The following is a 27,574-nucleotide window of genomic DNA, read 5'->3' as shown; positions in this document are numbered from 1 at the left end:
GAATGCAATGATGTGTTATCAGCAGCAGCAGCACAATAATCATTGTCTGAAATGAACGGAAAGAAAAAGGAAAGGAAAGGAAAGGAAAGGAGAGAAGAGGAAAGGAAAGGAGAGAAGAGGAAAGGAGAGGTAAGGAGGCACAGTAATACCACTCTACCTGCTCTAATTTAAAGATGTGTTGGTTGAAGTAGTGCTGGAGTCGTTCGTTGGCGAAGTTGATGCAGAACTGTTCAAAGCTGTTGTTCTCATAATCCTCAAAGCCAAAGATGTCCAGGACTCCTATGGACAGGATCTGGTGGAGAAACACAGACAGCTCATTTTCTCATATATATTTTACACATTTATTGGATCTGAAAAACGTGGAGAAAAAAAGATGCATCATTGTATACATCAGTAAATATTTATGATTCTTCGTCATCTTTATTTTTCATTGTGTTTCTTTTTATATCCCGTCCTTTACAGCTTCAGAGACCCAGTTGCCCTCTGGGTGTCAGTAAGATTCATGTCATCATATATCATTAATATGCACCATCTGACTGAGGCAAAAAAAAAAAAAGGCCTTTAATTATGAAATGGACTGTAAAATCTGGATCCAATTTAATTTAAATTTATTCCACCAGTGTTTTATTTCTTTCTAAAGGGTAATTTTTCATTGTGGCATAAAAACATACAGTACATGAACACACGGTGCATGTGTAGGCTGTTATCTGCACATAAAAACAATGACCTTGACAGAAAGTGCAACCTCATCGACCCCCCGACAAACACACACAGATGACGTCAGTGCCAACACACACACACACACACAAACACACTGCACTGGGACAGGAGAGGACCACAGGGGGTAAACTGAGCTGAGGGGAACTTGATGCCATCTGCCCAAATGTTCCTGGCACACACACACACACACGCACACACACACAGTGGTATTTCATATCACACCACTTCCTGCCTTTGGAGTGAAAGAAGCCAGAAAACAGCGAATTGACTCCTGACGGACAGACAGACACTCGGACAGATGTGGTTGGCAGACAGACAGCAGCAGGATGTGGAGCATGATTGAGACAAATGAAATTGAGGAAAGACAGAAAGAACAAAGGAAAGGCATGAATAAGACAAAGGCAGGATGAATGCAGAATGACTGCATTTTAATTAGGAGATAAATATTTCTCAGTAAAACAGGCCTTTTTTCACAGCAGACATTTTGAGTTGTTATAATAGCAAAAGCACAGGTGTTACTAACATCACTAATGATGTCTCTGTGCCACTGAAGTGTAATCAGTCAGTCTGCTTACATAGTGGCAGGGCTAGTAAAGCTGTATGGTCTGCAGCCCTTGTCAATATTATTAATTACAGCTCTCAATTCAGAATTCATCATATCCATATCCAGGCATATAATGCATTTTTTTGAGGAAATCATTGAAATCACAGTTTTTGAATGGGTTAAGTAATTTTAAGAAAGTAGTGAGGTGCAGGAAAAAGTTGTAGTATAGAGTAGTTGCCTGAATACTTTGAAAAACTGTGTTTTACTTCCTGACTAGACCTCAACATACCCTTGTTGTATATATGTGTTGTTTTTTTATGACTTTAGTTTAATTTTGGATATACAGCATGTATGTTGTTACCTTTTTTGATTGTTTTAATGTTTCACTACTGAGATAGAAACCCCTCAACACTTTATATATGAGTGTTAAAACTGCCGTTAAACTAGAATAGAAATAGAATAGAATAGAATTTAATTGTAGAAAACTGTCAATGGCTCATCTGTTCATTAAAACACAGCAAATGACACAACAAAACAACAATACTTTACTATACTACTGTTGAGCATTGCACATTACACTGTATGTTACCATGACAGTAACAATGATGTTGTTTACATACACGTTTTGTTTTGTTTCATAGATACTTTTTAAGTGTGTATTTGTTTCTATGTTGTCTGTGTACAGTGTTTATGTTGAGTTGAACTGTTACCTCCGGTGAACAGCAGTACTGTGGATGGGTTTCTGTCTTTAAGTGTGTTTTCATTCCTACCTTTGAACTGTCCTCCAGATCCTTGTTGTTTAGGAGGGCGTGGTTGGTCCTGAACACAATCCAGTCAAACAGCGCGCTATACAGGGACTTGGCCATGGAGTCCCTCACCGTGCCCGCCTAAACACAAGAACACACACACAGAGGATGTCACTTTATTCATAATCATGTACATATGGATTTCTTAATCAGCAGCAGGAGCCAATATTGTTTGAAACCTACTCTGAATGTGTTTTATCACTCATAGCCTCAATGAAGTGACTCCCGTCTGCTGCTCAGCCATTTTTTATTTCTCAGTGGCGACCCACAAGTGTTGAAAGGCGAAAGCGGGAACACTTATGCAACCAATAAAACATTTCAGTACTACTCTTCTTCATCTGCAGCACAAAGTGACCCTGTACTGTGGCTACTGTTACTGGTTACCACTTTAATAACAGTTATAGGTAGCATATGATAGAAACCTGCCGACTTCACCACATCAAATCCAAACACCTGCCAACTGCAGTAGATTAGTCCAGGGCAAGAAGACAAACACAACATTAATGTTCCCTCTTGCTTCTCTGGAACTGGATCAGTGTCATATTAAACGTGTGAAGTGGGCAGACGAGAGGTCTAATGAACTACTGCACACACAGGCAGGAGCTGAGTCATCTGTCGGGACCGACTGAGAGGAGGAGAAAGATCTAGAAACCATGAGGAAAAGTGGAGACGGATGGGTGAGAAATGTTGTGGTAAACTATGTTCAATATCACCAGAGAGATGATCAATAATTTGGATCCATAAGGATTTAAATGATTGTGAATTGAATATATTTGGGTTTTGGACTGTTGGTTAGAAAGAACAAGCATTTGAATGCTCTGGGAAACTGAGGTAGCCTGTATGCTTCTTTTTTTCCGATATTGTATTGACTAATTTGATTCACACTGGTGCGTGTGAAATCTTTAAAGACTAGATAGATAGATAGATAGATAGATAGATAGATAGATAGATAGATAGATAGATACTTTATTTATCCCCTTGGGGAAATTCATCTAAATAATTGTACTCAGACATTTTGGGAATTAGCTTATTTGCTTTTATTAGATGTGAAGACTCTCATATCTGTATGCCAAATAACAAGCTAAAGCTAGGAGAGGACGAGTAGCCTCGCTTAGCACAAAGACTGGAAGTAGGTGGAGACAGCTAGCTTTTGTTAGCTCGCCTTAAACTGATAACATCAAATTTTACTTAATAAAATATTATATCTTGTTAGTGTACTGCATACACAAACAGAAATTGATGGCTTACTCATTCCCCCTGTTTCCAGCCTTAATGCTAAATTGAGTTAATGGCCAGCTGGCTCTAGATTCATTTTTAGCATAACGACAACTATCCTAACCCTCTAACCAAATAACAATCTAATGATCTAAGATCCATAAATCCACATTATACTTATCATTTTTATGGCTGTCTCAAATGCTAACATGCAAACAACACAATTGTTGCAGCAGGCTGTTGAAATGAGCCAACAGTCAGCTAGCATAAATCTCTCAAGGAAGATTCATTAGCACACCAATACCTATTAGCTCAAGTAAGCTGGCATCAATGCTAAGAGTCTGCTAGTGACTGTGCTACTGTAATTTAAAGATGGGAAGTGCCAAAGGGATATAACAGCAACCACTTTATATTTAGAGCCTGTGTTAAAGCTCCCACACTGCTCACAACTCTGAGTTACTGTTCCTGGTTTGGTAGTCGTGCTGTGTGCGGTGCTGTAATACTTGGTGTTTTCAGAGCCAGAGCCTTAAGTGCCTCCAGACCTGCAGATCACTATTTGGACAACTTTTTTATGGATCACTTTTTGATCCATAAAAAACAACACTGCCAAGACGAGCCATTACGTCTCAACAAGCCAAAGAGCAACTATGCTCTCCTTAGACATGATGAAAGGCATGCTAAGCTAACATAAGAAGACTTAAATGGAGACTTGGACACAGGAGCACGTTCTTTGGCAGCTGGAAGTGTTATGATTGAATTGGGGAGTGGAACAAGACAAAAGAAATCTGCTTCAACTGGGTCAAACATTTTCACGCCAAGAACCCTAAACCAGTTGTCCATTACAACAGCGACCCCCATTTTAAATGACATATGTTCCGTGTAATCCAATCAGAGTAGATTTAATTTAGCAGAGAAAGAAAATGAATAGAGAAGGGTGAAACTGGACACGATGTGTGTCAACCTCTGGAGAGAGAAACAACAGAAAACCACACTGCTCTTTAGAAAAACTAAGCAGCCAGTAAACCCTTAACAAGGACCTTTGGATTTCACTCTTTTACCAAACACTTGACTGGTTAACCAGTTAACCACAGGTTAATGAAGAGCACGGATTTCTTTATATCAAATACAAGAGAGTAGTAACAATAACAGATTGTTTGGTTTTAGTCATGCCAAGCCTGATGTCAGGAAAGAGTGTAACACTGGTTTCACATCACATCACATTTCCCCCCTTCATAGAGTGCAAGGAGCCACTGAAAGGTTTAATGAATATGAAAATGATGTGAACCATATGCTGTGGTCTTCACAGTCACCTTGAACACCTATGGGAGATTTTTGATTGACGCTCTCCGCCACCATCATCAAGACACCAAATGAGGGAATATCATTTAGAAAAATAGTGTTCATCCCTCCAGTAGAGTCCAGAGACTTGTAGAGTCAATGCCAAGAGGTACTGAAGCTGTTCTGGTGGCACATGGTGGCCCAACACCTTACTAAGACACTTTATGTTGGTTTTTCCTTTAATTTGGAACCTGTCTGTGAGTTGTTGCTATGTCAACAGCCATTTCCACCAGTAACAGAAATCAATAAGATCTTAGTAGGCATGATTAGGAATGGGGGTGTCATCTTTCTATATAGACAGCTCAACAAGTGTGAATGACAATGACATAATGAAGATGCAGCTCAGGTAATTTTTCTGAGTAATTCAGTGTAAGTGTGCGGTTTATGAGTGAAGTGATTGGCTGTCTCTTATAAAGGGGCCCAATACATTTGACATTTTTTCCTACACTGTAACTAAGACATGTTCTATGTTTGTGGTTTGCCTGGTTAAATAAAGATTAAAGTCGACATATCATATATACACTGTTTTACTACCTTTGCTCAGATGGAAGCAACATAAAGGAGAAGAGTTAACACAGGAAGTTGGTCTGAAGATTCCCGAAACAGTAAATAAAAGCAGGCGCACAGACTCACTCCACAAGAGCACACCGACTGAAAAAAAACCAAAATGTCTCAAATCGGTTACATAACAATAAATAAAAAAAAATATTCCTCCTCCTTCAGAGGCCTTTATGGGACACTGTGAACCTGATCGAGCCCCACTGCGGATGCACTCTCTTTGAAGGGCTGTTTGAATAACTGCCTGCTGAGGCCACATGCAGCCAACGGCCGTGATGAAGCAAAACTGTGCATTTTAAAAGCTGCCTCTTCGCTCTTGCATTATTGATTGTTTATGGTATTTTTAGCAGGCAGGCCTGTGACGTCCCTCTTCCCACAAAGTTATATAAGCTTTTTACGAATAACACAACGTTTCAAAAAGCATCACGGTTTAAAGGGCTTCAGCGGAAACTCGGGGGATTGGCAGATTTTATGCGAACATTTGACATGGTCGCTGAGCATTCATTGTCTCTGTGTTTGCCATGTAATTCAATTATTCACCACAATGGGACCAGTTAGGAATTGGGAGGGGACATGGCTGGAAGCGAATGGGTTGAAAATGTTTTTCTACGGGGGCCACCCAAGAAACTGACAAAATAATTAGCAGGACTTAATCAGAGACTTTTGTAAACTGTAATAGTCCAGGCTGTTAAACCAGCCCTCAGCTTGTGATTATGTTTGTGATTACAAGGGTCTGCTGAGGGGAAGTTGTTCTCTCTTCTTTCCATCTCTGTCTCTCTTTCTTTCTCCTGAAAACCACAGGAGGTGTGAAACACCAGCATGAGCTCACACTGCACGTGGCCCGCTAGCTTCCTCGCTGCAGGATGTTTTGTGTGTGTGTTTCACCACAATATGCCAATCCGCATGTGTTTTTAATTAGTATTTATATAGTTGCTGGTTTCGTCTATCTGTGTGTGTGTACGTGTGTGTGTGTCTATATATGTTAACTGGTACATTTTACAATGCCCCAGCAGTGGGACAGCACCGCTACATCCTCCCTGCGAGGCTTCAACCACTTTGAAACAGTTTTATAATATGAAGCTTCACCTTTTATATGAATATGAATGAGTGTGTGACTCCCCCCCCTCCCTCACTTCACCTTGCCCATGTGTGTCTTTCACACAGGAAGAAGGAAGTGGTGGCCTCGATATAAGTCCCTTCATCACTTCTTTCAGATTTTGTGAGGAAACAAAGAGTGGTTATTATTTCTTTCTTTATTCACTCTAAATCACACAGGCTGAATACAATCTACAGTCAAGGTTTTTTTTCCCTTACTTGTGAATGTACTATTTTCTTCTTTCTCTGGCACTGGGACATGGATTATTTAACACAAAAGAAGTTCACCTTCCCAAATATACATTCTGCACCAAGACGACTGCTTAAAAATCTCCTTTTCAATTCATTTCTGTGATGAATGTGTGATTTGAGGCCTGTTTTGCTTTTTAATCAGAAAGAGAGAAATAATTTTCAATCTGAGTGTGAACCCTGGTGTATGACTTATTGAGCTTGTGAGAGGCAGAACATAAGGACAAAATTATTGGAGGTGTGAAAAGAATGAAAGGCCAGATTCAAAACTAAAATATTATTAAAACTAAAATCAACATTGTAACTTAACCACAAAAAACCCTTCTTTAGTTTCCCTGGGTAGCACTCGCAGACAGTAGCAAGCTCAGCTCCAGATTCTGGCCTCCTCGCCAAGCAAAGTTTCCCTTCATGAACGAGGAATCACTTTTACTTTTATTCTCACTATTATGCTGGAACCAAACCCGAGCTACTCATAAATTTATCCCACTTGACTCAACCAGGGTCCATCCACTGAATCCAGGGGGGCTGTCTACTTTGCAGCACACTGAAAATCAGCAGGTCAGACGCCTCATCCAAATCTCCCCATCTAGACTGTGGGTGGGTGGACGAGGTTTTTTCTGCCTTTCTCATCCAAGTAGGAAGAAATCATTTCTGAGAAGAACCTAGCAACATTTGCCAGGTTCTTTTTTCCACATTTCCTTTGTATAAAAACAGGCGTGTTATGGATTCCACAGGTGGCCTCAGCTCGCTCCCATGGCCCTCGGTCAGATCAGGGCAGGGCTTCGCTATTCTTGTGGTGTACATGTGTGTGTGTCTGCTCTCACATTTTTCGAAAGTGAGGACATGTTGGCCGATCTTCACTTCACTTCTTCAAAAGGTTGTTTGAGGGCTGAGACTTGGTTTTAGGGTTTAAGGTTAGAATTGGGTTGAGTTGTAGTTAGGATACAGTTTGGGGTTAGACTTACAGTTGATTGTTCAGTTCAGGGCTAATGGCTTTAAGGTATTAAAAACACATGTACACTCCATGTAATGAAATACAATTTTATACATTTTGCAGGATCTTGTTGGTAGTTCAACTACTTTCAAATGTGCATTGTGATTCAAGTAGTTCAATTACTTTTTTTTTTTTTTTTATCATTTCTGTGTAGTTAACTACTGAAGCTACAAATGACTTTAGGCCATAAAAGAGAAGGAATGATATATCATTTTTATTTTAGCATTGCTCCTCTACTGCAACTGAACCCCCTTTGACCAGCCCCAGCCACTGTGAAGACATACCAGGCAATGCATGTGTCCGGCAGTCAACACCACGCACTTTGGGTCGTGCATGTGCAAAAACTAAAGGGCGTTGCTCAAACAGCGACAACCTGCAACACCATGGATAAACCTCCTTAATCTCGGTCTGAGGAAGAGTCATCATGGCCATGATTAAGTGGTTATTGTTTACAGCACTATCCCATAAATAGTGGGTTATTTTATTTTTTGGTTTATGTGTGACCTGTGAACAAGTTGATGCAATAAACTGGCATGTGACTTTTTTTGTATTATATTTTGTTATAATTTCACATCACATGTACTTTGTCGAATGGATCTTTTTAGTAGTAGTGGTTTGAACAACCCTTTGTGAGCAGCTTTAGTTGACCGAACTAGATTTCTCCCTCTGGTAGCTTTGCTGTAGTTCAACTTCTTCCATTGTGAAGTAATTAGTAGCGTGCAAAGCTAAGATTCAAAGTAGCCTCGCCAACACTGTATACCATCTGTGTATCATCTTCCTCACTACCTTTGTTAGTGTATTGCTACGTTTGTTGCTGCATTGTCACCACCAACTGTCAATTAGCAGAAAAGCAGAAAAGTGATGACTTCCTGCATGATAGAAACACTAACTGAGCCCACTCATTAAAGCATTGCTTCATAGCTCTGCTCGTGGTCAAACGCTCTACAGGGTATTTTAATGAAGGCACAGACATACTGCAGTGTGGTAACAGGTCATTTCCCTCTCTTTGAAGATACTGTTGCAGGTTTCTTCTAATGCTATTCTATGTTCATCTTTCAGGACGGGGGAGAATTTCCATGGCATGACACCAGAAGCTGCAGGACAGGGTTTGTCGTAGCTGCGGCCCCCCGCCCAGGATTAGGTTTCTGATCACACTGTCTGAGCCTCTGTTGCCGAGCCAGTTTAGAAAAAGTGAATTTATGTGTTTGATATGTGTGTGACTGAAGGAGAAAGAGAGCGAAAGAGGCAGAGACAAACAGACAGACCCAGGATCTGGTTTCTGGCCTCTGTACTGTATATTCCAGTGGAGGTTGCACATTCCTGAGACAAGACCACATGACTGCAGGGATGGGGGTGTGGGAGAGCGGGAGCAACCATTGTTGGGCTAAACTAACCCAAAGATCAGATGGAGGGGGGTGGAGCCAAGAGGAGTAATACACTATCTATGTGTAGCATTTCCTTCCTCAGACAAAAGACCCTGCAGCCATAAGCGGAGAGAGCTGGACCGAATTCAATCCTGCACAGAGCCATCAAAGGCTGCAGGGACGGAGAGATAAACGAAAGCCGCTGAATATTAATGATACTACACACTATGATACACATCACTGGAGTCTATCTAGGTCAGTGGAGGCATCCTGAAGCTAGATTTCACAGACTGTAAGTCCAGAGGGCCGCATGGACAGGATTATGTCTCACTGTTGCTTGGCTCGACAGGAAACAGGAAGTTGCAGAGGAAGAGACCCCTATCAAAAGAGCCTCAGACAGAAGAGGTGGGGGCCGGGGGAGTGCCACAACGAACTCCCAAGACAAGCTCCAAAGCATGTACACACACAAACACAGAATCTCCCCCGCAGCTGACGCACTTCATAACAAAACATTCGGCTCCACTATGCTTTCTTGAGACAGACTGGAATTTACTCCACCCCCACCTACACGACACACAGGCCCTTCTGACCATTATTAGCAAAGAAGACAATTGACAATTTCCCTTGACGTTTAGCATCTTCTAGGTTGTGGAGCTGACAGGCTCACGGAGGGTTTTACCACTAAAAGCTCATCACTTTTAGAAGATCAGATAAAGTCTGCGTGTTTGGGATTCAGGTGTGTAGGTGTCACATTTTGTTGGTGTGTGGATGGCGTGGTTACTAAAAAGGTCACCTCAGCAAGTTTGTAGGGCACGATGAGCTTCTCTCCGACGGTCACAGTTTTCCTGGTCGTCAGCGCTTCCAGCAGCATCTCCTCTTTCACCTGGGTTAAAAAAGAAAATAAAAACACAAGGTCAATGACAAGAAGGATCCGGATCAGAAAGATCAGGATGAGGGTAACTGCACACAGAGACACAGTGTTAAACTGGAGGAGTCTGTGATGTCACCAGCAGCTCTTACATGCTGTTGGAGGGATGCGTAGTTTAATGTGAGACCCTACAATGAATGCATATGATGGAATAAAACACATTATACAGTACGTGACGAGACCTGATGCTGTAGTAAGACTTATTATGCTTTTGTTTTGACAGTGTGACTGGATTCATGAGGAGAGACAAGGTATAACATGCAGCAATGGTCCAGTTCCCGGACAGATTTGTACTGGGGCACAACAGCTATGCGGTGCTGTATGTGACCACTGGACACAAGGATGCCCTGTAGGGGGGTTACCTTATCAAACAGGTTATCAAAGCAATTTAATATGCAGTTCCATGAAGCTGCGGCACTTACATGAGACAAGAAATATCAAAACTAAAGTAGCAGAGACTAAATATCCTGAATTTTAATTCTGGATCCAACATTTCCCTTAATACATTCAGTTACACCTCTCCTGCCTATCCATTGCCTGTCCATGTCCTTCAAACTCCATGCCCCCCCTCTTGTCAGAACCATAGTCTCTAAGCAGAAGTTGAGAGGACCCTAGTTTTGTCATCAGAAGTTATTTTTCCAGAGCCACAGAACACATTATACGACTGTTTTCAGAGACTGAATAGTAGTCCACATGACCAGTAAACTAATCCTTAAAACCAGTGTAAAATCAGTGGAATTACCCTTTAAGCTGTTTGACATTTACAGCAAGACCATACACTTCTACCAGAGGCCTGAACTCTTGTAACAGTAAACGTCCGCCCTGCCGAAGACGCTGAAAATCTAGCAGTGTCTATCTGAGTCCAACTTCTGACCAAAACATAATTACAACAGTTTATCACAGGAAAATAATATTTTACTAGAAGTGTGCTTTGGATTTTGACTCTGAACTCTATTAAAGGGACCCTGCACCAATTGTATGGAAACATTAAAGGTCTATTTTCTACTGCTCTACTTGTTAAAATGGCTGCATAACAAATATCTTGTGCGGCTATAGAGGGAGATCTGCAAGGAGAAAATAAAACCTCTTATGCCATCAGTGTGAAACTATTGAATATTAGTCAGCTTGCATTCCACGATGACTGAAGCTTGCTTTGGGCGATATAGTAATACATATCACTAGTTACTAAAGCAGTTATGCAGAGAGAAGTACCTGTTCCTTTAAAGGTCTCATGTTGTATTAAAGTAGATTTCCATGTTTTTTCTGATTATAAAGCAGGTCAAGGTTCTACATTAACACTGTGAAAGTATCAAAGCGCTCAGTCCACAGAGAAATGCACTGCTATATTTTTATTTGATCACTCAACAGTCAGCCAATCAGAAGAGAGGCTCAGAGCCTCCTCTATTCTGATTGGCTCACTAACCTGTTGTTACTAGAGCTCCAGAGAGAAGCCTGAGAGAGGAGATGTAGAACTACACTGAGATGGTTTTTGGCTCTGACAACCACAAATATATCTTCTAATGGATCATCACTTCAAATAAAACACAGGAAAAGTGTAAAATAGGGAGCTTTAATATTGTAGATTGATTAAGGCGATTGTAAGTAATGTTGGAAATAAGAAAGTCGGACTGCCTTATGTTCACAATACTGGATTAACTGGATTTTTGTACATTAAAAACAGACTTTGCCCATTTATTTATTTTATCTATGAGATGACTTAAAAAATATACTATATCATGATATACATTACCATAGTGATACAATTTAATCCACAACACCCCTCCCTCACTGACCCTTCATTCTGCTAAACTGAAGCTCATAATATCCCTGCTGCGTCTGACGAACATAGCTGGCCAAGATTAGCAGCTCTGAGGATACACACACACACACACACACACACACACACACACACACACACACACACACACACACACACACACAGACTGTACAATACTATGTGGCCTTGCATGTGAGTTCGCGCAGACTCTAAACTTGGCCCCAGACAATCCATTGATGACAGGGCCACAGTGGGAGAAGCAGATGTCACCGCACACATCTCCTCCATCTACAGGGATTATGGGAGTGGGCCAAACAGCTGCTGCCAAGACCACGTGACTGCGAGTGTGTGTGTGAATACATGTGGGGGCATGTCTTTGTGTGATTGCCTGATGTCTTCACATATAAAAGGCATGGGTGTTAATGTCATAGTTAATACCATTATGGACCTATATTTGTCAGTTGCCGACTTTGTTGAGGCTTTGACATAAACACTGAGGGCAGGAAAGGAGGAGGGCCGTGCGCATGTGTGTGTGTGTGTGTGTGTGTGTGTGTGTGTGTGTGTGTGTGTGTGTGTGTGTGTGTGTGTGTAGTTAGTGGGTTGGTATGGGGGGTGGTGGTAGTGGTGGTGGCATAATCAGACTTCATTTCACACTGCCTGCTAATCCCTCCACTAAGAGCAAAGCCTATTCTGCAGCCTGGTGATTGGTCTTTAGCCGGTACATTTTCATGTATTAGTCGCTTGGTAACAGGCTCACTGCTCTGTCTATGATCACAGCTCTAATACCATAATACACACACATTTTTAAATGTGGGTTTAGGGTCAGTGATTCCGCTCATATATTAACTTCTTCTTTGTCCGGCGACATGGAGACCTCAAGTCGGATTCCATGTTAGCAAATCCTTTTTCTTCTATTATTTGTGCAGGCGAAACCACATCAGAGCTGACCGACTTTTATCACAATCACATCTTAACACACACTCAGACACACACTCAGACGACCCCGACCATCTTTCCTGTCTAGAGCTGGGATTTACACTAAATGTTACAAACTACAAAGACACTCTGTATCTTGCAGGGTTGATTTCCAAATCCTAGAACACATCTAGTTAAATGTCATTAATGGATTAAGCTGTGAATAATTAGTCTCACAGTCACTTCAATGTCAGTAGCATCGCCAAGGACGCCTACTGTACATCTGTTCAAAAGAAACATTCATTTTAAAACAATAGTCACTCACTGCCACACTTCATATTCAGTTGTCAGTGTCAATCACCAACTGGTTTTGATATTCAATAATGAACAAAGCAGAACTTCTGCTCCTAAATAAATAAAAAAATAAAAGAGACTATGGGAACCGATAAATTTGACATTAAATACTATTGTAGAAAAGAAAAAAACTTTTAATATCTGCATTGATGCTGCACTCGCCATGTGGAAGAGAAGGTAATGATGGGAAAGACTGCCATGTTTACAACTTGCGAGTGTTCACGTCATCATGCTTGTGCTACTGTTTCTCACTCATTGCTACCTAGCCAGCAAACAGTTTGCTAAATAAACACTGTTAAACACTATTATACAAGAGTTTAATTGGAACAAAGTCTTATAACACTGACTGATGGTTGTTTTACTGCACATTGACTGTGTGAGGAATAAAAATACTGTGCTTGTTCACTATGGCACAACATATTTAATTACCTTTAACAACATATTTTCCACCATTTCCTGATTATTTCCTGTTCACTGATGAGGGAAATGAAACAAAAACCTGACAGCACTTTATCACAATGCATCGGCCTACTGTATGTCGGGTTGTGGTGAATGAACAAAACCTTTGGTCTGGTCTGATCTGGTGTGTTTTCAGCATTAAAATACCATCAACAAATTCAGCGCTTTACTGGGATTTGCGCGTCTCTCTCTGGACTGGTGTCTATTCTGCGCAGGAATGTTTCTGGTTAGGTCAAATCACTCAGCTCCAAGGCTCGGAGGATGAAGTCTGTCAGCCGTCCATCAGCCCCTATGAGCTCTACTTCCTCTTCCAGTTCCACCTCCACAGGAAACAGGAGGTCCCGGCCAGTTTCGTTCCTATTCATGCATCAATCCACACTCGTGCCAATCAGTTCTCCTCGAGAGGTGCTTCGCGTTGGTTTGCCACAGTGGCAGTGAGAGCAGCGGTTCACATCTCATCCTGTCTGAACCATTTTACATGTTAAAGTGAATCACAGACCGACTCCAGCACTGGGCGTTTCATGCAAATTACGACCTCCATAAAGCCGGCGTGCATGCACTTTGGCTGAGCTTTCCCTCGAAGCGGTTCCAGCCGCGCATGACTCACACAAAACTACATTTAGCTAACCTCAACAACCTGCTGTATTTTAGCCATTTCGCCAGTCTCGCTTATGCAAAGGGGTTTTAAAATAGAGTCATACATCATCTATAAAACATGAGTGTCTGGTGTTTACATCTATCTGTAATCCAAGAATCCAGCAAATTAAAATTTAAAAGTAATTCAAAGGCACGTCAAGTGAAAATCACAGTAAATACTGTACAAGCCTTTTATCAAGTTACAATTATTATATTTTTTTCATCAAGAGACTTCATGAAACTAATAAAACCAACAGATATTTCCCCTACACACCCCCATCACATCATTTAACAGTTTTACTATTACCCTTTCTCATCCCAAAAAAACAAAACAAGTTTCAGCAGGAATGTTTCCAAATTAAAGAGGTAAAATTCCTTCAAAATGCTGTTTAATTGTGACTATTTGATTTCATGAAGCTGTATTCTAGTTCCCTTTCTTTCTTCTTCTTCACTGTAAGAATGTTTTATACGTCCCTCAGGACACGTAACCGCTGCCTCTGCACCAACTAACAGACATCCAAATAAACTTGAACTTAAAACACCAAGCCCCCTGACCATGTGGCCAGCATGTGGCTGAGCTCACGTCACTGCCACTCTGGACCTCTGCGGAGTCAGAGAGACCAGTCTGGATGTTAAAGGGGGGAACCCTGGCAGGATCTCCACAGCCATAACATCCCTGCTGTGCTGTTGACAGGAGTCTCCGGCACACTTCAGACATTGTTTTGTCAGCGACTCAACAAGCACATCCGGCTAATCGCTGCAGTTTGTAACAGGGACTGGGAAGTGACACCATCGCTCAGTCCTGAGGTAAATCAGAACAGCATGTGGATGTTTGAGCTGTCCTCACATTGTGCTCCGATGTGTGTGTGTGTGTGTGTGTGTGTGTGTGTGTGTGTGTGTGTGTGTGTGTGTGTGTGTGTGTGTGTGTGTGGTCTATACTTAGTGTCAAGAATGAGCCCAAAGTCAGCTAAACACTATAAAGTTATAAACGCTGTGTGGGACGTTTTTCCATGTTTTTCCATGTGTCTCTTTGTCATGTGGACAATAAAGAGTCTGAACCCACAGACCAGAGGCTGTTTTAAAGAACCTTCCTATCTTAAGTCTTTAGTTAAGACAAATAAAGTAACATTTTTCTGAAATTACAGATATTACAGGAGCAACTAACTTTAGGAATCCTGTCTTATCTCTGATGTACTGTTGTAACCCCTTAGATTCAAAAAGAAAAAAGAAAAACGGACACTTCACTTGAAGAATATCCATTAGCAAAAAAGAAAAAAACAAAGTGCATTTGTCAGTTGCATCACAACCGGGAGAGCCCAATGTCTCCGGGTCGGCCTCTCCGAAGCTGGTCGTAGCGGCTCGGCAGGATCTGCCTGTATCTACCAACAAGCGTTTTGTCATAAGCCTCTGAATAAATAAATTGTGCCTGTTGACATTTTACTGGTTGTGTAAAAGCAATGAAAGAGCAGCCATATGGATAAAATACGTTTACTAAGTGGTGGAAAAGTGAAAGTGAGGACAGATTAACAATTATGCTAAAGTGAGGAGAGTTTATTTAAGATTTGGGGAAGTTAGGAAGCTTGTGTGAAGCACTTTTCTTATCTTCAATTAGGATAGGAACATGCACTCAGGAATTGTTAATCTATTATGGCTTTTTTCCTAAATCCGGTCCTAACCCCAGTTACCATGGTTACCAAACAGTTAAGATAGGGTTAGAAAGTTTCTGTGATACAGCTTCAGACTGATAACTGTACGTTGGGTACTTCACTTGTTGACTAGATTGTGGTTAAGGAAAATGTATGTACAGATCAAACCTTCCTAAGTAACTCAGTGCATTTACTCACAATACTGGATTTAAATAACAATTGTTAATTAACAATTTTACAGCAGCTGCACTTTACTGGAATATTTCCATTTTCTGATACTTTACACTTCTACTAAATATTGTACTTCTAACTTCATAGCATTTACTAGTTACTTTGAACATTAAGATTTTACAGATAAAACAGTATTTTGTATCTTAAACTACTGTACCCAATAATAAAGCAGTCACAACATTAAAAGACTGCTGACACATTATTACGTAATAGTAAACCATAAATATTGGGGTCATTCTGCCACCTATTGAGTAATTCTACTTTTGACTCTTGAAGAACAGTTTGATGATAACACTTCTTTCTACTTAGGATAAGCGAAAAAGAAAATTAAAAAGGCAGGATGTGAACTTGTATTGCAGCGGTATTACATGGAAGTAAAACCAGTTTCCCTGGAGTGAATGATCTCAGTTTTTCCTTCGTGACTGTTTGTGAGAACTACTTTTCAGTTTTCGTTCGTGCAGAGTTAAAACAGAAGTGAGGTTGTTAAAATACAATGGTGAAATATATTTAAATAGGAAAAAGAGGAACAATGAACAAACCTGAGACTGTGCACAATGCTTCGATTCTGTAGTCTATGAACAGTCTCAAGCACTTTTACTTTTACCTTTTGGTTATAAAACTAAATAATGGGGTCGGTGAGCGGTCGGCTGAAATTCATTTGAACTCTATTTACAGAGACAAAGTGCTGCCACTAACTAATCTGCTTGCAATCATTCAGACAAGTTCTGAACCAACCACAGATGTGACGCAGGAGCCACAAATCTGTAGCACTTTACAAAAAAAACATCAAATTACAAAAACATTTCACCTCAAAATTAAGGAAACAAAAGCAAGTCATGAAAAAAGAATTACAAAAAAAAAAACATTGCTGGGATTTGTATGTCTGTTTTTTGTCTATAATAATTCAAATATGATGCAACTATGCAGGTGATACTGGGAGAACAACAAGTTGCTGTCTGATGGGAAAGCTCGCCTACGCAACAGCAGCTAGCACGAGAGCTCTGAAAATAGCCTCTACACAAACAGTACTTTGTGGAAGTACTGGATGGTTGGACGGCTCTCTGGGACCTGAAGCACCTCTTAACTTCCGCTGTCACCACAAGCTGTGCTTGTATGCAGAGAGCCCTCAGCTTCTTCTCTAAAAGCCTTTCTGTAAAAACCTCATATGGGAGGAAAACTCACAGAATACAGAGCAGAGAGAAAACTTTGCTTAAATGGACGCTACTTGTTTTTTAAAGTTCACCAAGTCCAGAGAGTTTTAAGTATCTCGGGTGGGCATGTAATGGAAGAACTTAGGGAGACAAAATGGCAAAGAAAGGCTTTAGGGAGAATAAACAAGCCCTGTGGTAAAGCCCTGTTCCCATTCTTCATTTTTATTATCCTTCAAAGTATTTAGAGTATTGCATTACAGCATAAAGTCAGCGAGACAAAACGAACTGTACTTTTTGACTCAGACATGTCAATGCGGATCTATTTTCAGATGAAAACCAGATTATAATTAGAATGAAATGATCTTGTACAAAATAGTTTTTGATGCACTTAATTCCATAAAGCATGTAGATTGTGGCTGCTTTAATGCTCCATTCTTGAGCTTTCATGCTGTTGAGTTAGTGTTGGTGAAAAGGTTGTATCACACTCTCACCTCCAGCAGCTCCGAGACGATGGGCAGCACCTCTGGGTTGCAGATGTCGATTGAATCGTCCCTGTAGGTCTTCTTCTTGTAGCGGATGTTTCCCAGGTGGAGGATCGCCGACAGCAGGGAGAAAATCCTGTCGAGTAACAAAGACACGTATTGTTACCACATTTATATTATTTTGTGCAAACTGACCCACTGTCTCACTGAGCAGGATTTACAATGAATGGAAAGTCAGGGAGTGGATGTTCTCTTTATTACACCAAACTTACAGCGAAAAAATCCATAAATTATCACGTAAATTATTTCTCTTTAAATACTTCTTGTAGTGGAGAATGAGAGAGCGAACAGGATTGTAAATCTACATTTAATGGAAGCTCTGCATTGCCAAGAATCCGACTTTACACACTTGATAAAGACAGTTTCACTTCCCGACTGACGCATGTTTATCTCCAAAGAGTTTAACTACGACCTCAGAGGATCTGTTCATCCCCTTACAAACAACACTATAAAGATTTCAATCTGGAAACGACACAATAAGAACTAAACTACACGTGCAATACGCCGCAAGAGTCTGTGAGAAATCTGCCCGAGAAGGCTCGGATTGATATTCCATAATATTGTGATATTTCCCATTATATGCAATATTTTTCATAATTTTTTATTTGCAGTCTGCCTTGCTGCAGAGTCTGAACCACATTTCACTGCTTTGCTTACAGTACATTGTACCTTGGCATGTGACAAATATAAGTTCGAACTGCTGTTTATTGGCAGCATCACTTATACCTGAAACATAACATATAATGATATTAATATTGAATATCATGATATTTGGACTGTATCAAGATATTAAATTTCGGATATCGCCCAAGCCTAGCTGCGACACCATCAGATGAGTAGGAATAATTGCAGAGTTAGCTTCCTTATGTTACTGTCTATGTAACCGCATCTGCTGAGCTGGTAATGCATTAACACAGAGATGTAATGAGATAGGATTTCTGCAAAGTTTCTGCAATCATTTATATAAAGGCATCGTTTGCATTTGTAGCTCATCTTACTGTTTGCGTGTGGCAGGCAGGAAGCCGACCATCTCCATGGCCAGCTGCAGCCGCTCAAAGTCGTGTTTCAGATCCTCTCCCTCCACTGTGAAGCAGTCCTGCTGGTGTCAGGTGGAAACAAACAAAGACAGAAGAAGAAGAAGAGAGAAAGACAGAGAGAGAGAGAGAGAGAGAGATCAGCATCACAGAGGATTTTGTAATGGATATGTAACACACCAACTTCACTACAACTTGTTTGATGAGTACCGACACGTGTTTGACTAAGCTGGGTTTCACACGTCAATATACGAAGTCTGGCTCCTTTAACGTCAGAGGAAATTATAACATCTGATAATGAAATTTATTTATAAAATATAACATCGATAATAAATCAGAGGCAGGACACAGTCATTGCTTTGCAGGTTAAAAGTAAGTCTTGAATATGACATGTCAATTCCTAAATGTTGTGTTTCAAGTCTTAAACAAGTCAACATGGACCTTTCACCAGATTGAATGCCATTTTAATTTTAACAGAAATAAAACTAAAACTAATTTGAGACCCTCTCAAAACTCTATAATATCGCATATTACGCGATATTATCGGATATCGCAATATAACTCTTGATATTCCTCTTATAAAGTGCTGTTGCTGTTTCCTCCCTGCTCATGAGATGTGACTGGCTACTGTCAGATGGTCTGTGAAGATTCTCAGTCATCCAGGTCATGATATCTCTTAGAGCTTCACAAACACGACTGGACTTGAGGTTGCTTGAAGACGATTCACCTCTCATCCAAAAGGCTTCTGAATAAACATGAAGGTGAAACGTCTTCAACAACCTCAAGTAACCAGTCCAGTTGCTTTTCTAAAAGGTCTGTTGGATTGATTCAAGAAACAGGAGAGTAGTGGATTGTCCTTCCTTTGTTTATAACATCGGTTTCAATTGTTGGGCTTGGGGCTAATGTTGAAGTGAAGTCATGAGTCATTGGTGCTAAAGTCGAGTTGAAAGTCTTTATGGATTTTGTCAAGACGAATCTAAAATCCAAGTTGTTGGTTCATCTTCAGCAAGAAGATCCGGGGGCTACGTCTCATAGCAAAGGTCACATATTTAATTAGTTGGATCGTTGTTTAGACCACCGTGTAGACACTAAATTGATCACATGAGACAAAACATTGTCACGATCGTCTGACTCAGCTCAGCAGATGACGATCATTAATCAATCCAATCGAATTGCTTTGAAGTAATTAATTAAAGCAGCATGTTGTAAATTCAGGAAAAACAAAAAATCTACAGGGGTTATTTCAGTTAAACAGATGGAAACCACCTCTGTTAACACATTTTCTGGGGGAATCCCTGCCAAGCCAACACCGTGTAGGTGGAGACTGTGAGACACTGATATCATACAGTGGTCGTTTGTGAGCGTATGAATGAATGAGTGTTGCCATGAATGAGATACTAAATGAGTGAGCGCCTGTGTTAAATAAGGGGTTAGAGAGTGAGGATGTGTGCTTGTACGTTGACTCTGTGTGTGTGTGTGTGTGTGTCTCCTCAAGCCCTCCGCTCGGGTCAGCATGTCTCTGCTCCGGCAGCGAGCCTCTCTCAGGCTGTAATTAGCACATACCAGAGGGACCGGCCAGCGAGAGAAGACACAGGAACCCATAATCCACACTGGATCTGCCTGTTCTACACTTGAACATCCAACACTCCCGACTCTGCTGCTCCATTGTTTTCCTTTGGCTCAGAACTTGTCAGGAGCTGCAGAGCCAACAAGAGGCGTACTTCTCCAGTGGGCTTCTCCAATTGCAACAAAGGGGGTTTTGAGGCTTCTCGAGCTACGGCGAGACCCGGGAAAAGCCGGTTTTCAAATTGCCGGGTATGTTTGACCTCAGCGCCAAGCAGCACAATGTGATACGTTGAAGGAAGTTGAGAAAATAAAGAGATCAGTTGCGAGGGGAATACTTTGGTCAAAAACCAAAACCTTAGCTATTGGTATTAAGCAAAAAAAAAAAAGTTCAGTAAAGGGATGATTAAGAAACAATCTGTTCTTCTCACATCAGAATTTGAAATTGTTATTTTATGCCAGTTGCAACACTCCTGGTGCAGGCTTACTCCTGAAGCCAGCAGCCCAGCTGACTCACACATGCACATGTAGCTTTTTAACAGATCCCTCATGGATCCAGTTAAAAGTTATGTGCATCCAGTCGAGGCTTTCCTGTTACTTACCCATGTCTTAATCATGATTTATGTCGTAAGAGCACCCGATTGATTTTGTGTTCAATGACCAGCATGCCACCCCGTCACTAGACATTCCACACGACCAAAAACCAAAGACACCCAAACAGGCACAAAATGCAAACCCACAGCCACCGAGGCGCAGAACCAGACACCCGACTGCACACACCAGAAAATGTTTGGTCTTTGGGATCTTCAGTCAAATACTTGACTTTTTTCTCTTTTAAATTCACATTTGTTTACTTTTTCTATTTTCAGCTCCAGACGTTGCATCTGGAATCTGTATACACTTGTGACTGTTCAAAGTGCTGAGTGTCTCTATTCACTGCAGGGTGCCCCCCACCTCCCTCCGTCCCTGAACAGTGACCAATGGTAGAGGTCAAAGGTTAAATAGGCTGAAAGAGTTGGTCAGATGCTCAGACAGCTGTCAAGGGCTGCTGAGCTTCTGTGTGTGTGTGTGTGTGTGTGTGTGTGTGTGTGTTTGAAGACAGTGACATCATGTCCTTGGACAGTGGAGGTCACAGACTGATGAGGTCATCGACTGACCCTCGAGAGAGAGACAGTATGTCAGCAACAGTGAGGGGGGTGGGGGGTTGTCTAAGGAAGAAATATGAGTGAGAGGGGAGCCAGGGGAAAAAGGAAGAGAGAGCTCCTAGTGGTCAGAGACATTAAAGGAGTAGTTCAACATTTTGGGAAATGTGCTTTTTCGCTTCTTTGCAAGGGTGAGATGAGAAGATCCAAAACAATCTCATGTGTTTTGTTAAGGCAAGTTTATACAGTACAGACAGTATGATCGGGTGGGGTCTATGAATTGATGCTTGAGCTGATCTGATAGTTATATAACAGGTACATCAGACAAATAAGGTTTGGAACCACTCAAATAAGCCACAATTGAATAATTAATTTATTACAGCGTTGTGTAAGATATAAATGATTAATCTCAAATTAAATTTAAAAGATGGTGGCAATGAAAAAAGTCAAATATAGAGGAATCAGGGCATGTTTAGCTTAGCTTAGCATAAAGACTGGGGAAGCAGCTGAGCTGGCTCTGTTGCTAAATTACACCGACAGAACCTCTTATTTACACCTTTTTTGTCTAACCCATATATGTACAGAAATATGTTAAAACATGATGTAACTATTATATTTCTTAGCAAACAATGGTCGATCTCTCTGTCCAGTCCTGCTATACAGTGGTTTCAGTGATAGCACGTGTTTCCAAATACAGGTTTTGCCATGATAGTACCAAACCTGGCAACCTCACTCCACACCACCATGTTTTGGCTTGTGGTTTTCATCACAATCATCCTACATAATAAAACGTATTTTAAGTGTAGCTGGAGTTTTGACAGTTACAGTTTTGAGTTTTTCTCCGTGCTCCTTGGAAGCAGGTAAAGTGGGGAGCTGGGCACAGCCTCTCCACCCAGCTGTTAAATAGTGAGGAAGAAAAATAAAAAAGCTCCAATAAAACCAGATAGTCTTTGTTACATTTCTGTCTATGTACGAGTCACAGAAAGAAGATACAGTGTGTGAATGCTGCAGCTTTAGACGTGTTAACAGGTGTAATTTCTAATTTTAGACAGAGCCGGAATCGCTGTTTAAAGCTGTAGTCTGTAATCTAAACTAGGCTGAAGACGTCATGACTCCACATTTAAAACGTTCATATTCATCTTCTCATCTCACTCTTGGTAAGAAATAATGTAAGCTGGCTCGGAAAGTTTGTACCGTACTCTTGCAGCATAATCCACTCCTTCACTGTCGATCCACATGTTCAGTATGATCCAAGAAATCCTCATTTTGCCAATAAATTGCTAAATATGCTTCTTCTGGCGGGACTATGAGGTGCAGATCATTCTGCAGGAATACGCAAATTGAGTATTTGCTAATCAAAAGATTGAGTTTTGGGGTAGTATTTCTCTAACTGGAGGAATTTGACGTATGAGTAAAAACCAGTGAGTGTCCTCAGAAACCCTTTCCTGGATAAAAGAACGGTTTGAAAAAAGTAGGAGACAAAGAGCCAAAGTCAAGAGGGAGATACAGTAAGACTAACAGATGAGCTGTGTTTTCACTGACCCACTCTGATGTCCAGTGTTTGCTCATTGGAAAAGTCAAAGTAACATAATCTTCTATTAGGAGATACTGAATCCCTTAACCATACACAACAAATCCCACTGACCAAACATTAATCACTTCAGGTGGAGGCTGGCAAGACAGTGGCAAGCTCAGAGACCAGTGAGACAGCAACAGACGCGCACATACACACACACACACACACGCACACGCACGCACGCACGCACGCACGCACGCACGCACGCACGCACGCACGCACGCACGCACGCACACACACACACACAATGGACCACACACTCAGAGGGAAGTTGCAGGATGTGAGGTTGTTGACCACAACTGAAATGTTCTCCTTGAATAAACAGTGCGTAGGAAATTATACTTTCTTTAAAACTATTACTTACTTACTATTGGTTTCCTGTTTACGCTTACTACATGTTTTTGACATAACCAGCTGATATATTGTTGTAAGATTTTCGTTTTATTTTTATAAGCAATCTATGTACCTCTTTACCTCTCCCACTAAAAGAGCCAAACCCCACTAATATTATCTCCTCTTTCTGTTATCGTCCTCTTTCTTTTTGATTGTCAAGTGTTTTGACACTGTGTGATTTTAAACTCAAAATAAACTTACTGGCTTGTTATTCTCAAATATTAATTTTCCAATATGCACCCCTACTCACTGGCACTAGCGTTGCAAAGAAAGGTTAAACCCTTAAAATCTTGAGTTCATCTAAGGTCATCTACAGTATTCATGTCAGCATGGCACTGACCTTTCCCACTGTGGTCACTTTATTACATTTATTACATTTATTGATCAAAATGCTCTGAGTTTTCCAGTATTTCCTGCTTTTCATTTCTTCTTCTTCTCTGACCTTGAATTTAACAACATGCTGGTCTGTCCTCTGTACACTGTCCATGTTTCGTTCCTGCACTGTGTGTCACATAAGAAATGTAAATGTAGTGGTGAAGGTAAAGTCCTGAACCTTCCCTTTAAAGATGGTGGTTTCCAGATTTGACAGCATCGCCAATTTCCCAACAGCAAAGCATCCAAAGCCAAAATTTAGTTTAAAGGGATTCCTTTATGTTTGAATTTTATTTGGTTAATCAGTGTATATTGTATATTGTCATGCTCCTTCGGTTTCGAAAAGAAATGAATAATGTAAGAGCTCCATTTTGTTAGTTACAATACTCCTTGGCTTTATTTCCAAAACACATAGTAAATTATTAGTTACTTTTGCCATCAGTCTTTTATCAGTCTCCAATCCTTCAAGTACCTCACTTTAAATGAGATACTGAATTTAGTATGAGAAAGTAAACAACAGCAAATAAATCCTTTAGAATTAACAACTAACTAAATGCAGTAAAATCATGACATTAAGGTATCCCTTCAAACAGTTTTTATGGAGCACGAGCAGCTGAGGTCAGGCCAGGTCGCCTCCATCTTTAGTCCAGTTCAGTGAAAGCAGACGAGTGTGGACAGCTGAGACAGAACAAGACCAAGACTGGCACCAAAGAACCCCGAGTACCACGACACACCCATGAGCACAGACGCACACAAACAGCTTGTCATCCACGTGATACTGACCAGCTCGCTCTCATAGTAATTGTCCCAGTGGAGCTTGTGCGATTTCTTTGTCATCTGGAAGCAAGGCAGAGCGGGGTTAAAGAGGCAACAATTACACACAGGAAAACGCACAAGAGACTGAGAGAGATTGAGAGAGATTACACATGCTGTTAATGTGGGAGGAAAAAATTACTAATCCTCACACAAACAGACACACACATCTCCGGAGCCGCAATAAATGAATCCATGATGTGAACTGATCAGAGATGACGGTGGATACGAGACATCGCACGATCTGCATCTGTATTTGTTCGTGGAGAGATAACCCCGTTTCTTACACTACGTTTACTTTGTATTCAGATCTTTTACTTGAGTTAAAATAGCAACACAACAGTAGAAAAGTAGCTGCTACTAAAAAGTCCAACTTAAGTAACTTAGGTAACTGCAGTTGCCATGGTTATTTTTGACTGACCTTTTTTTTAAAATTAGCACAAGTTTGTTTGGTTGCACTGTGAACTGATTGACAAAACTACGTAACAAGTGTTTGCTGTTGCCGTAACCATGGAAACTGCAGGTGTCACCAAATCAACCAGAACTGAAATCCTAAACCTGCAAAAAAAACGGATTTTTTGTTTTTTTTTGTTTGTAAACACAACACTGAGACATCATCACCTTCTACACTGATGTGGTGAACCTGTGAGCAAACAGTTGCTTATTTACACATGCAGCAGTTACGGAGCAACATTATCCTTTATTCGGAGTCGTGTTTGTGTCACCTGATGAATGCAAGTCAAACAATACTCAATACTCTTCTTTTGGCTCTGGTTTTGGTCTCTTCCATCTCCTGAGGGAAATGTCCAGCTCTGCAGCTTCACCCGCTGCTGTCTGACTGTGTCTGTCTGTTGTCTGGTGGTGGGCAGGTAGTGTACAGTGGGTTTTTTTTTTTTTTTTTGAGATTTTACAGTGAAAACAGCGACAGACTTGCTGCGGCTGGAAATGACACAATGAGAGCGGTGAGAATGAACCAAAACAGAAAACAACAGCCAAACAAAACAAACAAACAAACTATAAAGCGAGTGGAGCAGCAGAATCAGGTGATGTTTCTGTGTTGGTTCATCGCTATGTGTGTGTGTGACCCCCTTTCACGTTGACAAACTGTTTTTATGTTGTGCTTTGATACACTACTGATTATAATCGCTTTAAGCACTTGAGTCAAGGCAGTAAGTTCCACCGCTGAGAAACAGACAGACACAGCGACAGACAACAAAAAAACGTCTTAGAGAGGGAAGAGAGCTAAATATGGGTAATCATTTTTACTCCTTTGTGACACTGTTTGTATAAGATGTGTGTGTGTTTGCTCAGACATACGCGCGTGCACACAAACACACGCGACCATCGGCGCCCTCTGCACGAGAGAAAGCCAGTGCCAGATTAACTCCTGAGTTTTGCTGTTGCCATGGAAACAGAGCTGCATAGTAACAGGCAGCCAGCAGCGAAGGAGGAGGGGGTTTGTTGTTGTGGGGATTAAGGCAGGACGAGGAAAAAATATAAATAAAAAAACTGTTACTTTTTTTTGGGGAAGCCAGAAAAGATGAACAAAGAACATTTTTTTTGTTGCTTCCCCAGTGAGCTGCCATACGAGGGGGGGGGGGGGTATGAATCCTGCACACGTCTGCTGCCAACTGCAGAAGATGCACACATGTGGGGGCTTTTGGCATGTACACAAGTACATAAACACACTCAGCCACACACACATGAGAGACACACAGATGAAGGGCAGAAAGATTTTGGGCTGATGCAATCAACACTTCAGCGTAGAGAAGTGTTCCAGTTATGATGAATAAGATCCAACGGACAGAAAAGGAGTTAAGGGAGACAGAGAGATTTTCTATCATCATCTCCTGAGTCTCCATCTATCTCTCTACAAGGTGCCTCGGCTTTATTCTTTAATCATAACTCATCCTTTTCTTGCATTTGAGATGAATGTTCATCATTTTTTAAGAGAGAAAATGGTTATTACGTCTTTAAATCTACTCACAAAGTCAAATCTGAACTTCACAATGTTTCCTTCAAATCACAAATCAGATCTCTTTAATTCTTTGTACTGGTCACACTATCTTTTTGTCCTACAACTTGTTAACATTAAACAGCTTGTAATTCTATAAGTAATGCTGGTTTATCGCCTTTGGTAACTGCTGACAAATGACATGCGACCACACTGAATAAGTAATGTCAAGACAAGCAGTTTGTGACTCTTCACATGGTGATGTGTCACCAGTAGACGGGCCTCTCTGACACTCATTGTTTGAAAAAGGTTAAGAGTTAAATCAGGACATATTTGATAAAAGAGTTTGTAAATAATCAACCTGATGCCAAACCTTTACTATTTGCTATTTGACTGGTTTTAAAACTCAAAAGCAGGGATGGGTAATGTGATGATATGAGACTATAAATTTGTTGACTATCAGTACCGTATGTCTGGGTGATTCAGGGCATTGTGGGTAATGTTACAAATGAATGAGCAGGACTGTTATATAGTCTTATTGGATTTTACTTTGTCAGGTAAATACTTGGTAAAAAAAACAGACACTGTCTGATTATTTTAACCATTAACAATGTGTCATTTGATTTTACAGAAAATGTATTACATCACAATCTATATTAATATTGTGACATAAAATCACATATACTGTAAATAAGAATTGTATTTATGGTGTCCAGCCCTTTCAAAAAGCATTGACAATGAATATCCAGCCACACTGATTAGCAGTGATCGTATAAAATATAAAAATATAAAAATAAAAAAAATAAATGAGTGGAGTGGAAACGACAGACATTCAGAAAAATAAAATAACACATTATACAAAATATTACAAAAAAAAGTTTTTACACTTGGCTGAGGTGGAAATGTTGGTGTATCGATAAAAGCAAAATGTGAAGTGCAAAGGAAAGTGCGTCATCTTGTTGCGTCCTCTTATTCATCAACAGTTTAAGCCACCAGCTGTTTATCTTTATGAGCCAACTTCTCATGTTATAACATAGTGGATGGGACGTGCATCGACTCGCACTTCCATTCGCAGATTTTCTCAAAATTCAATTAAAATTTGTTCTACATTTGGATGGACACCTCGCTGGTGACTGTCAAAGCTTCTCCCAATAACACAAATCCAGTTTCATCTGACAGGAAACACAACAGAGCAATCTGTATTT

At 40.7% G+C, this 27,574-nt stretch overlaps 1 protein-coding gene across 1 annotated transcript in view; it reads right to left on the bottom strand.

The window, feature by feature from the left end:
* Window positions 1-27,574, bottom strand: part of LOC111650354 (unconventional myosin-IXAb-like) — a 162,435-nt gene that overhangs the window by 49,572 nt on the left and 85,289 nt on the right. The window contains exons 6-10 of the mRNA XM_087172357.1: window positions 18,521-18,621; window positions 17,472-17,598; window positions 9,677-9,766; window positions 2,035-2,151; window positions 158-292 (exon numbers count right to left, since the gene is read on the bottom strand). Of these exons, the coding sequence (XP_087028483.1) occupies window positions 158-292; window positions 2,035-2,151; window positions 9,677-9,766; window positions 17,472-17,598; window positions 18,521-18,621 (570 nt within the window). The remainder of the gene's footprint in view (window positions 1-157; window positions 293-2,034; window positions 2,152-9,676; window positions 9,767-17,471; window positions 17,599-18,520; window positions 18,622-27,574) is intronic.

The sequence above is a fragment of the Seriola lalandi genome, unplaced genomic scaffold (assembly GCF_002814215.2).
Source record: "Seriola lalandi dorsalis isolate HSWRI2012SDOR001 ecotype SW California unplaced genomic scaffold, Sedor1 jcf7180002052274, whole genome shotgun sequence".
Classification (NCBI taxonomy): Eukaryota; Metazoa; Chordata; class Actinopteri; order Carangiformes; family Carangidae; genus Seriola; species Seriola lalandi.
Note: the sequence above shows the minus strand (reverse complement) of the source record. Positions and strands in the feature narration are given on the sequence as shown.